This window comes from Catharus ustulatus, chromosome 12 (genome assembly GCF_009819885.2).
Source record: "Catharus ustulatus isolate bCatUst1 chromosome 12, bCatUst1.pri.v2, whole genome shotgun sequence".
Taxonomy (NCBI): Eukaryota; Metazoa; Chordata; class Aves; order Passeriformes; family Turdidae; genus Catharus; species Catharus ustulatus.
Window position 1 is genome coordinate 10,962,158 of NC_046232.1, and position 12,246 is coordinate 10,974,403.

At 38.8% G+C, this 12,246-nt stretch overlaps 1 protein-coding gene across 1 annotated transcript; it reads left to right on the forward strand.

The window, feature by feature from the left end:
* The first annotated feature begins 984 nt into the window (after positions 1 to 984).
* Positions 985 to 10,567, forward strand: DTWD1 (DTW domain containing 1). Its single transcript, XM_033070774.1, has 5 exons — positions 985 to 1,155; positions 3,211 to 3,489; positions 4,481 to 4,624; positions 5,476 to 5,749; positions 9,540 to 10,567. Exons 1-5 carry the CDS (start codon positions 985 to 987, stop codon positions 9,767 to 9,769), a joined length of 1,098 nt encoding a protein of 365 aa, XP_032926665.1. The 3' UTR covers positions 9,770 to 10,567.
* The last annotated feature ends 1,679 nt before the right edge of the window (positions 10,568 to 12,246 follow it).

Sequence of the window (12,246 nt, forward strand, 5' to 3'; positions counted from 1 at the left end):
GAGAGGAATGCAGCAGTGCAATTCTTCCAGTCAATAAATATGCTCCTAGGATACTACTGGGTGTGGGAGGAAATACAGGGTAAAAAATAAATTCTGATCTATGTTTCCTGGAGTTCTAAAGGACACAGGGCAGGAAATACCTGGCACAGGCCCAGCTGGGAACAGGGGGATTCCCCCCTGCCCAGGTAGCTGGAATGTTGGAATTTTGGCAACAGAGAATTTTGAAATTTTTATGCTGTTAGGCACAGACTTTTAAAAGAGTACTGTTTTTACTTTAGGTTTTGGAGAAGGTTTTCAAAATTCAATGACAGAACTAGAATCACAGGTCTGTAGTTTGAATAGAAGTTTATAACGTTACACAGTGAAGGGTTTGGAATTTGGGGGTTTAGAAAATAGTAATAGGTATGGGACAAGACGGAGGTTTTAGGGCAGAGGTTTTTCTTTCTTCTTGTCCCTCATCTTCTGGGATATAGGTAGTACTTCTTAATTGGATAAAAAATGCCACACTGTGCTGTAGATAAGAAAACTTAGCCCGAACACGAAATTTCATCTCTTGTGCATTCAACCCCCGACTCTGACTGAAGAAAGATAAAAAGTAAAATAGTGGTGATCCCGTGTGAGGACACCTGCTGGAGTCAGGGTCGAGACCTCCCTGAAGAAACAAAGACAACCAAAGCAGCTGGAAGCTGGAAAAGTCCCCAGGGTGAAAAAAAGAAGAAAAAGGAGCTCGGAAATCCGAGCTGGTGAAAAGTGAACCAGAAAGCCGTGGTGCTGGCCATTCGCGGAAAAGGGGGAGCCGAGGAGGAAAAACTGAGGGCAAAAAGTCGGGTACGCTTCAGGGCTAATCGATTACAATGGTGGGAAACGTAATGTCCAGATCGCAGAGACATACCTTTCACCCCAACTCTAACTAAAAAAATAACAATAGTAATACTGGAAGTGGTTTCTAGCCGGGTTTTTGTGAGACAAAACACGGGACAGCCCATGGGGGACGTGAGGCGCCCAGAGCAGCACGAGCCCCTCAGGCAGGGGCGGCCCGGCGGGCGCCGCGCTCAGCCCCGGGGCCGCTTCCGTCCCCGCCTCCCGCGGCGGCCGAGCCCGGCACTTTCGTTCCGGGGCCTGCGAGGGCCGCGCGGGAGCCGCGGCGGGCGGCGGGTGAGGAGCGGGCGGTGCGGGGGGGCTGGAGCTGGAGCCGGGCGAGGAGCGGCTGAGGAGCTCCAGCCGCGGCGGTGGCGGCAGGACGGAGGAGGCAGCGCGGCTCGGGAGCGCGCAGGGGCCGCGCTGAGCGCGGGGCGGGCTCGGGCGGCCCGCGGTGGGAAGCGCTTTGCGCCCCAGGGGCCTTGGTGCCGCTGCGGCGGGACGGGGCCGGGCGGGCACGCCCAGGCGGCAGAGCCGCGCTGTTTGCGGTGGCGGCGGCAGAGGCCGGGGCTGTGCCCGCCGAGCGCTCCGGCCCCGGCCTGCGCTCCCTCGCTCGGCTGATAGAGCGAGCAGCAGCACAGAGAGAGGTCATGGCACCCCGTGAGCTTTACACAGCCCCCCACATGCACCGGCCGATGTTCTCAGCTGTCCTGGAACTGCAGTGTGGAGGGTACCCTCCACCGACAGTGATTTACCAGGGTTTTGGAGATGAGATGCAGATGGAGTTACTTAGTCTTAAAAATACGTGTCTGAAATGAGATTTGGCTCTCAGAATTGTAGTCTGTCGTTTTCTGAAGTGTGCTGTATGTGTAGTGTGCAGCCTGGGCACAGCCATTATTTTGAGGCACGGCGGATCCCGTGTCAGTATCGGTAACAAAAGCGCTCCAGGGTGTGACCGTGCAGCGCCGCGCAGTGTAAGGCATTATTGCACTGAGAAGAATCAGTTTGCAGGCTGGGAATGCATGGCCAATTCCAGGGCCTCTCGGCCTCTGCTTCTTGAGGAAACTTGATAGTGGCACAGGTTACTTTGAGATGTAAAGTATACTGGCTTTATCTCAGAGAAACTTGAAAGCAAATTGCACTAGAAAATTTATATGCGTATTAGATTTTGTGTTTGAATGGACATCCCTGACCTTTCAAAAGTTAAACTTTGGCAGAGGGGGAGGGGAAGGCATGCATAAGTCTTTCATTTTACCAGAAAATAACAATTTTTTCTGGGATTGGTTTTAATTTTGTGTTGGAAACTTAGCTGAGTTTTTTTGTTTTGTTACTTTCCAATTTTATTACACTTGATTTTATTTAAACGCTTAATTTTGGATTACATTTCAGGATGTGTTTGTTTTTGTTAAACATGACTTTGCTACATTATTTCATAAGTGTGATCCTTGACATGAAAAAAGTAAACCTAAATTAGCTGAAAGTAAATACTGAGGCTTAACTTCTTTCATTGCAAGTGATGCAGCGCAAAGTGCCAAAGGCAGTTTATATCTAGTGCAGGCTCCTGGCTGAGGGCTGCTGTGAGGATGAGAGATCTCCAAGTGCTCAGTCAGAATGTACAGCAGCACTAATTCTGTCAGCCCTGGGGTGGGAACATGGGCATGTTTCTCATGCCTTGCTCACATCTGTGCCAGCTGCAGAGGTGAGATAACAGCTGTCCTGAAGAAAGCCTGAAAAAAATCTATCAATGTTTCTAAATAAACTTGGAGAAGTCTAAATTGGGTCAGCACTTACTGTCTGGTACATGGGGCACCAAAGCCCTCTTCTAGCTGTTACTTTTCAGCCTCAAGGTCTTCTGGAAAATTTCTTCTATTTCACAGACTTCTATCCATGAGGAATTTCATTCAGGTTATTTGGTTGGCCCACACACAGTAAAATTTAGGATAGAGATCTAAATTTGCACAATTAATTTTTGTCTTACAAACTTCTATCCTGTAGGCATGTAATTCCTTGTCAGTAGTCTGCTGTAGACTAATGGGATTGCTCATCATGCTTACCAGTGTTTTCATAAACTTTTCGGCACAGCTCTCAACAACAGAGAAATAACAGACTTCTGCAGGAGTTAAGTGAGTGGGATAATGAATGTGCATTTGTGAATTAAGGATGCAGATCTCAGGTTCTTTCCAGATATTTATCTCATGCTCTCCTGAAATCTCTTGAATCAGATGATGTTAGTATTCTTTCAGTTGTAGGAAATACCTTCTTCGATGCTTTTGTTAAATGGGATAATACAGAATAATTTCCAGTAGTTTAGTTCACAGTAATTAGATTTTTTTAACATTTTGTCTGTTTCAGCTAACCATGTCTTTAAATTCATCTACACTTTTAAATGAAGAAAATGCTCAAGGACCAAAAAGAAGTAGTGAGTGTTTGGAAAGCCTTCTGCAGACTCCATCATCGTTTCAAGATAATCCACTTCAACGATTACAGTTAGCATCCCAGGAAGTACTGGAGAAGGCAAAAAAGAGTGGGAGATCAAAATGCCCCCGATGCAATAGTTCAAGGATGTTTTATTGTTATACATGCTTTGTCCCTGTTGAAACTGTTCCTACCACAGAAATTCCAACTGTGAAGGTTAATATTTCTAAAGATTTTTATAATACCTTTTTGATTTTATTTACTGTGGACAGCAAATAGTCTGTCTGCAGCCATTTCTTTTCTGACTCATTCTTTACAGACATTCATCTTGAACACAGCTATAAGTATGAAAAAACTACAGTTAGATAAAATTACTGTTCTTGCTTGAGGAACTACATGTACAAACACTGAAAATGTTCCAATCCTCACATAAACATTTATGTATCTTCTAGATGAGAATATAGACTGAAGTCACTCCACTTCTCATGCAACTGTGTTTTCACAGTTGTTGAAAGTTTAGTTTCTAATAACTCTGGCCAGATCACATTATACTGTGAACAAAAAGTTTATCCATAACCAAAGGTGAATTTTGCATAAAATGTGACCTAAAAGACATTCCAATATGTCATGATTCTGTAATTCAGATAACTACTCTTAAAATACAAATAGTGTAATGCCTTTCAGCTAAGATACTTGGGGAAACTATCAGAGAGGACTGAGACATTTTGCAAAATCAGTTAGGATCTAAGATGCATTTTTAAGACACTGGAGTTTGAAAGCATCATAAAAATACTTTAGAAGTATTTGGAAATTTGACCTAGTAAACTTAGGTGTATTTTCATTGAAATAGCCATTTTCACAGTTGGGTGAATGCCTAATAGAGATAAGTATTTGTATTTAGAACCATTATATTACTCAAATTAAGAACACATCCAGCTTACCTTATTGATTCTATTTCTGGAGATTTTACCACAGTACTGCTGGCTGCATTCCAAAGTGCATCATTGCTTACTTAGGTATTTGCATAAATTGAATATAAAAGGTGCTGCTTCTAATTTGTCTCTAGTTTTGTTTTAAACCTGTCAAAAATTATCAGATATGTTTTAATGACACACCCATAGAAATTTCTCACAAGTTTTGAGTAACTTTTTGTACAGATGTTTGTAAATGTGATGATAAATACTGCTTTTTTCTTCTTTTACTCTAGTTACCTTTGAAGATTGACATTATTAAACACCCAAATGAAACTGATGGCAAAAGCACTGCTGTGCATGCTAAGCTCCTGGCACCTGATGATGTTACAATTTATAAATACCCTTGCATTCCAGAATATGAAAAGAAGAGACATGAAGTAAGAGATTCTCTAGAAACAGCCAGGCTTTCTGCTGGGGAGGTGCAGCTTCCTCCTGCAATGCCCTGCTGGGAGGAAGCCCCTGTTCCATTAGTGCAGTCCATCCTGTGCTCTCTCAAAGTTTAGCTGTGCAAACACAGAGTTCTGGACTGAACTCTTTTTTCCAAAACTGAAAAAGACTGCAGCACTATTTAACCACCTTGAATTTTCATGTTCATTACTTTACATAGTGGAGAATTGGATTTACTGTGTATCTGAAGAAGTATTTTGCCTATAAATTAAAGTATTCAGTTTGGAGCAAGTTAAACAGCAGTTGAATATTGTGCTCATGTTTAGCAGCTGCAGTATTTAAACCTCCTTAAAATTTTTAACATTCTCTATTACAGAGGAAAACAATTAAAATAGAACTCTTGTCTATTATAGCATAGAGCACACAAAAAGTAAGCTTGATGTAAGCTTAACTTGGATGTATATGTTCATTTAAATGTAAGCTATTCTTTTTGGCCCTCCTGCCCCATATACTGCAGGGACAAGTGACATTTGAATTTCCTCAGGGCTGACACCATTGTCTTGGCTGAAAAATCTTTTTATACAGAAGTGTTAGAGTTGGTAGTAGAGGCATGGAAATAACAATTAAAAATCTCTGTTAAGGTTCTCAATTCATTAATGTGTTTTTAACATGGATTTAACACTATATTAGACAATGGAATACTTTTAAGAGATAATATTTCATCTTGTCCTGACTTAAATGTTTAAAGACAGGGTAGAAAACTTCTGTTCTTTAATGTAACAGTTCTTGTTGTTTTATTAGATTTCACTGATACTTGGATCTCTTTGTTTTTTTCATTCAGGTAGCACTTGTATTTCCTGGCCCCAATTCAGTTTCAGTAAAAGATATTGCTTTCCATCTGCAAAAGTACACCAAGAAAGGTGTCTGTGCCAGTGACAATGACTGTTCCAAAGAGCCACTTCTTAAACAAGCAAAAATAGAACCTGAAGAAGAAAAAAATCCAAATGAATCCATCTCAAGCAGCAGGAGTGAAGGCACTAGACTGAAGAAAATAATATTTATTGACAGTACCTGGAATCAAACTAACAAGATAATAACTGATGAACGACTTCAAGGTAAAAACACACAAGTTGATACTGAGATGTTATTGCTGCAGAAATAATTAAGGGGCATATGTCTATAACAGACCTGAGCACATATAAGCTTGTATGTACCCCCATATCTGAGTGTATATGAAGGATTCAGCAGCCTGTTCCAGCACTGTGGAATACTTCTTGAGCCAAAGACTCCATTACATTTCATGTCATATAATTTATTTTGCAAAAGCATAATACCAGTACTAAAAAAGCATTTACATTTGTTTGTCTCATTTCTCCATTGGAGCAGATTTCCTCAGTCTCAGAGAATGGGAGCTGTCATGTTAGACAGTAGAGCAGTAGTTTGAATGGCCTCTGAAGGAAGCCAGGAGGATTTCCATTGCAGGTGGCTGCCTGCTTTCCAGGGACCCGTGGGACCAGTTGTGTACCTGTTGATGGCAGACAGGCCCCAGGAAGGAAAATGAGGGACTTTAGGAGGTTCAGCACAGGTTTGTCATAGCTTGGATTCTCTTTCTCCTGAAGTTGTTCATGAACATTTCCATGATCTCACTACTTCAGACACAAAGGGAATGGCTACTTGCCCTCCACACCCTTCCAGCTCTGAAAGGAGAAACTGGTAATTCTGCAAAAAGGTTTTGTCTTAGCTTCTTTACAAGAAGTTTACATTTAAGCATTTTAATTAAAACCACAAAAGACAAAACAATTTAGCAATAGCATTCCATTTCCTTTGAGATTAATAAGAGTTTGAAAATACATTCATTAGTGCAAAAAGTGCACTTAGCTGGGAGGCAGGTTGTCAAGTTTATATGCTATATATATATACATACATACATACATATATATACACATATATATACACATAAATGTATACTGCTACTGCTTTGCACTATCCTACAAGGATCCAATAAGGAATTTCAAAAACTTTCTTATTTAGAAGATTAATATTGCCTTGCTGTCTAGTCAGTTTATTAAAGAGTCCCACATGTTAGTATGATGTATTGGCTAATTAAAATCCTGTTATAAGTGTTTAGTTTAACACAAAACATACTCTATCAGCTACATTGAAGTATTACTGTATAGATTAGAGGAATTGCATGCTGCAAGTTAATGTAAGGTATTTGAAACTTTTTAAAGAGTATTTTAAGAGGATGAATTCAAGGAAAGTAACCGGCAGCCGGGGAACTGAAAGTTTCCATGGAAGGCTATGCATATATTAGTCAAAAGCTCTTAATTGGGGTTACTTTGGAGCTCTTGAATGTTTTCCAGTTTCCCCATGACAGTGCTGGTTTGGTGGGCTATTCTCTCCTTTCTACAGCATCTCAGTTCCAGCTGTTTTGCAGCCCTCTGGGTTCCTGAGCACCTTTCAGGATTGCTGTGAGGTTTCATAGTGTCATGCAAATCAGTTTCTAGTATGGGAGAATTTTACCCACCCACACATTGGGTGTAACAGTGCACACAGCCCGTGTGTGCATTGCTTTCCTTAGTACTTGTCATAAAGAACATAAATTGCATTAATACCCCTTTTAGAGATTGCAGTTTTCACTTCTAAGATGAATGGGATAGAGGATAAACTGATGACATTTTTATGTTGTACATACATGAAAAATAGAGAACTGTTTTCATTTTTTAGTTCAATTGCAAGTGAAGTCATCATCCAACAAAATATTCATCATATGCTAAAGTTCAAAAAGGAGTGTTCATAATTCCAAATAAAAAGTAATTGCCATACTTACTAAGATTAAGTTACAAGAAGTACTGAATGAAAACATTAATGAAGCCAAGAAAATGTAAAGAAAAGCCTTGTGTGTTGTAAGCCTATATTTATATAAACAGTAAATCTAGTAAATTGTGCTGCAAGAGAAAGCACATGAGTACATCAGTCTTAAAATAAGCTGAGAGAACTTGGACAAAAAATACTTCTGTATCTTGGAAAATATGCTTAATATATCTTTAGAAAACAAAACTAAATCAGTTAAAGACAAGAAATAGATGAGTTGGTAATGTCTAGGATTGATTACTTCATTAAAAGTGATCCCTGGATGAGAAAACAGTTGAATCAATTGTTAATGATGACTTTATCATGTGAGTGATGGAGCTTATTGGCAGTATCACCATGATTGTTTAAGAAACTGATTGCTTTGGGTTTTTTTCCTGTAAATTTGAACTGTAAATATTTTATTAGCTTATACATTAGTACTGCAGGGTTTAATATGAATGGTGCATATTTGTAAGCAAACATTGCCTTTGGCTGTATACAGATAGAGTACAGATGAAACATTTTCAGTAAACTTTTATCCTTAACCCCCTCTATTTTATTTTTTTTAATTAAAGGTCCTAAAATCTTTTGTTTGAAAGTAACTGATAACTGCACTTGCAGTAGCCGCAGTAGTGTCCGTGGTCTTGCCTTCAGTGAATTTTTGTTTGTATTCAAACCACAACTGCATGGAGGTTCATGTTGGAGGAATCATCCCTGAGATTTACTTTACTGCTTTTAGGGTGGAAGCATTGCTGGATTTGATGGAAGTTTTCACTTTGGTTAGGGCTGAGAATTCAAGTGTTGAAAACTCTTGAGGGCAGCAAGCTTAATGCAGTTTCCTACTGCTATTTTAAGTTTCACATGTGTAGGATTATTAGAGGTAATAATTAGACTATGCTATTTTGAGATTTTGGTTCTGAAATGCCAATAACAACATTTAAATTCAGGGACAGACTCTCATGTTCAGGTTTTTTTTAAAATGCTGTAATTGAGATTTCCTCTACAATGCAGGATACTATACATTACTAACTGCAAAGCAAATAACTAAATCCCTCTTGCAATTACGCTGAAAAGAATTAAACACAGTTTGTAGGTTAAAAGTGTGGAATTACAAGTGCTGGGCTCTAGCCTGAATTTGGACCTTACTACCGTTTCCGTAACTTAAAAATTCTTAGACCAGATTGATTTTTGTACTGTTACCTGTGTTAAAGTGTTCCATCAGACAGAGTATCAGATTGTGATAGAAAAAGATAACTTTACAATCTGCTTCTGATACTGTTGACAAGTGTGTACCCTGTTGTTCATGATCCAACTGTTTACAAAGTGATAACATGTTAAGGTGGGATCAGTTTTGAATAGTTTGTGTATCTTAGGAAACATAAAAACCAAGATGCATGTTTAAAATTCATCTGAATAATAGAATAGTTATAGAGAATATAGATTAAAGATTTTCTTGTGCCATAGGGGCACCAAATTCCCTCTTTCATCTTCAGTGGGAATGCTTTTAGTATCTAATAAGATTAATTATGAGATGTTGACATACTTACTCCTGAGTAATTTCAGTGAGATTTCAGTTACTTAACAAGCATAAATGAGAATTTCCTGGCTCTTGCAAATAGTTCTCACTTCAGCAATACTAACAGTCTGAGGGATTCTGTTTTACACTTGAAAAGTATTAACTTTGCAAAATATGGAATAATAATTTTATGAACATTGATGAGTCTTGGTAAGTGTGGGTTTCACTCTTGCCATGTGAAGTGACTCTGCAGTTTACTGAGGCTGTGTAGAAGGATAACCTGTAATTAACTGAGGTATGAAGACTGTAACCTAGGACTTTCAGCACTTCATCAAATTCCACAGTGGTCCAAAAAGGAGAATAAAATTATTGCCTCAGTTTACAGATGAAAAATGGAGGTACAGGAAGAGAAATTATTTTCAGGCAGTCACTGAGCAGGCTAGCAGCAAAGACAGATAACAAAACCAAAGTCTTCTCTGACATTCTGGCCACCAATCCACATTGTCTAATCTAGGTCATCTTTTTTTCCTTCACAGGGTTGCTGCAAATTGAGTTGAAGACAAGGAAAACTTGCTTTTGGCGTCATCAGAAGGGAAAACCAGATACATACCTTTCCACAATAGAAGCAATTTATTATTTCCTTGTGGACTATCATCAGGAGATTTTGAAAGAGAGCTACAAAGGACAATATGATAATCTGCTTTTTTTCTTTTCATTTATGTATTCATTGATTAAAGATGCCAAGTGTTGTGCAGGAAAAGAGTAAACTGTCTGTTGGTGCATGACACTGCTTTTTTTTGTAATTATAGAACTGCACAAACATAACTGGGATTTTTTTTTGGAAGTAGATTGTACTCTAAATAATGTCCAAAAGGGAGCTGCAGACCTCATCCTGCACACTTGAGGTTGTAGAAGTGCTCAGATAAGCAGTCTGATGCTTTGAGAACAGTTACGTTTTGCTAAATATTGCTGTACTTCAACTTACAGACCTGATGTGCTCACTGTGATGAGCACATTTCTGGAGATGGGAGTGGAGGACTTGACCCCTCTTGCCATAAGGAGTGTTCTCTCTTAACTGTAAGACAGAAGTAGTATGCTGGCTTTTTATTGTTACCAATACTTATGTCAGATGTTTTCTTTGTGGTTTGCACAGCAATACTGATTTCACCTTCATGGCGCAAAGGCTTACTGAAATGAGCAGATGGTGTTCAGTTGCCAGGGAGAGTGGCAGCAATACAGAATGAAAGAGCACATTAACTGAAGATGAATTACATACTTTCAAGATTGATTCTGGAAAATTCTTCTAGTAATAAAAAAGTATTCTCTTTAAACACTGTTATACAGTGTATGATCCCTGAAATACCATTCATGTACTGTTATGGTAGGATTATTCTCCACTTCTTGGGTAATTTTAGACTTCTTCAAACAAATTTAGTTAAGTGTTTATTACTGTTATATAATATCATTACTTGGGGGAGCACTAGCCTAACAATGGCATATTGTTACTGTTAATATGTCACTGTGGCATATTGTGGGCACTGAAAATAAAAGATGGTGGTTCTGACCACAACGTTTCTGACAAGGCTTCCTTAAATTAGGCAGGCTGTCAGTCTGCTCTGTTTTGCCTTTTGCAGTAATGGGGTACATTAGAACAGTATAAGACTTTGTGCTGATGGGAGTTTTGTCATAGTTGCAGTGCTGCTGTCAGCCATCACATGTGAATGTAGTTTTACCAAGCTATACCAGCACAGCCAGTGCTGGCAGAGATAGACCTGAGCTACAACTTTAGAGCAGAGTTATATGAATTTATTTTAGATCATACATTGATAAAAATTATAATCCTAAGGTAGAAAAAATGTTTCATTAGAGGTACAATATAAGATGGATAAATATTTCTGAATATTCTCAGAAATGTGTTACTTAAGACAAAATATATCTTGTCAAAGTGATAGACTGAAAAATTACAATAGATTATATTTTAAATAAATATCGAAGTGTTTGTTATCGCTTGTAGCATACCCTCTAGGAGGGCACTCACACACCCTGGTGAGCTAGAGAAGTGTGTAGAGAAACAGTGTCTTGGAAAATACTTTACATAAATGTTTTTATGCTTACACAGCAATCCATACAGGCTCCAGCAGCTGGTTTGTATTGTGTTTTTAATGCTTCAGGTTACTGAAATCTTAATATTGCTTCAAACACAAGATACAAATATACTCTCTTACATCATACTTCATATTTGTATGCTGCTCTGCACGAGTGCATATAAAAAAAGTGCATTTCAGTGGACAACAAAAATATATCTCCATTTGCAGAACATAATGCTGGCTATGTTATGTGAGTGCACATGAAATGTGCATGAACTGTAACAGCACCCACAGGAAACACAGGCTTGAAGTCAGAGTGAGAAAGATAATTTTTATATCTATCTATATATTGAGTTAATGTGCCAAGCAATGGGAAAAATCAGCAATCTTGGCTCAGTGCTATTGAAACAACACTGGCTACTCATTTGGTTTTTACTGCTATTGAGAGTTATTTTGGCTTTTTAAAGGATTAATGTTAATTCTTTTGGTATGAATTTTGATAGTCTTTTGACATTTCCATCTGTTCTTGTATTTCTTAAACAAAGATTGTTGTATTTTTTTTTTAATGACACAAGTATAATAGCTTGAGAAGGAAACTTTCACCCACTTTAAGCAAACAAAAATAAAATTAACCCACTGACCTAATGTTTTACAAGAACCAGAGAGAAAAATCTGGGGGGAGAGGGGCAGTTACTTCCAAGACACATTTCCCTGAAAACATGTTTTTTATTTAAGAAGCAGAGGTCAGACAAAAGCTTGTATAAGCTGTTCTTTGTTACTTTTGGAAAATAGTTTCATAAGGTGAAAAATTGTTTCCAAATTTAAGTTTTGTGTACCTCACTTTATTTGAACAATGGGGATTAAGAACCTTTTCCAAAAGAAAATTAGTTTTAACTCTCAGATGAAATTAATGTACAGAAAGGATTTTAAATCTGGCACACTATGTCCAGGAATTGGGTTCAGATTCCTTTTCTTGCAGTGCAGCCTCAGTGTAATGCAAGAGTCATTTGTAACACCAAGGGACAGAGCACACCTAATATCTGTGATTCGTTATGGTCTGTTGCTGTTCCTCTGATAACCTTTTATGGGGGCAGGAAGGAGGTTTTTGTCACTTCTGCTGCAAATCTGTCCTGTCTGAGCAGCAGATGTAGTTGCC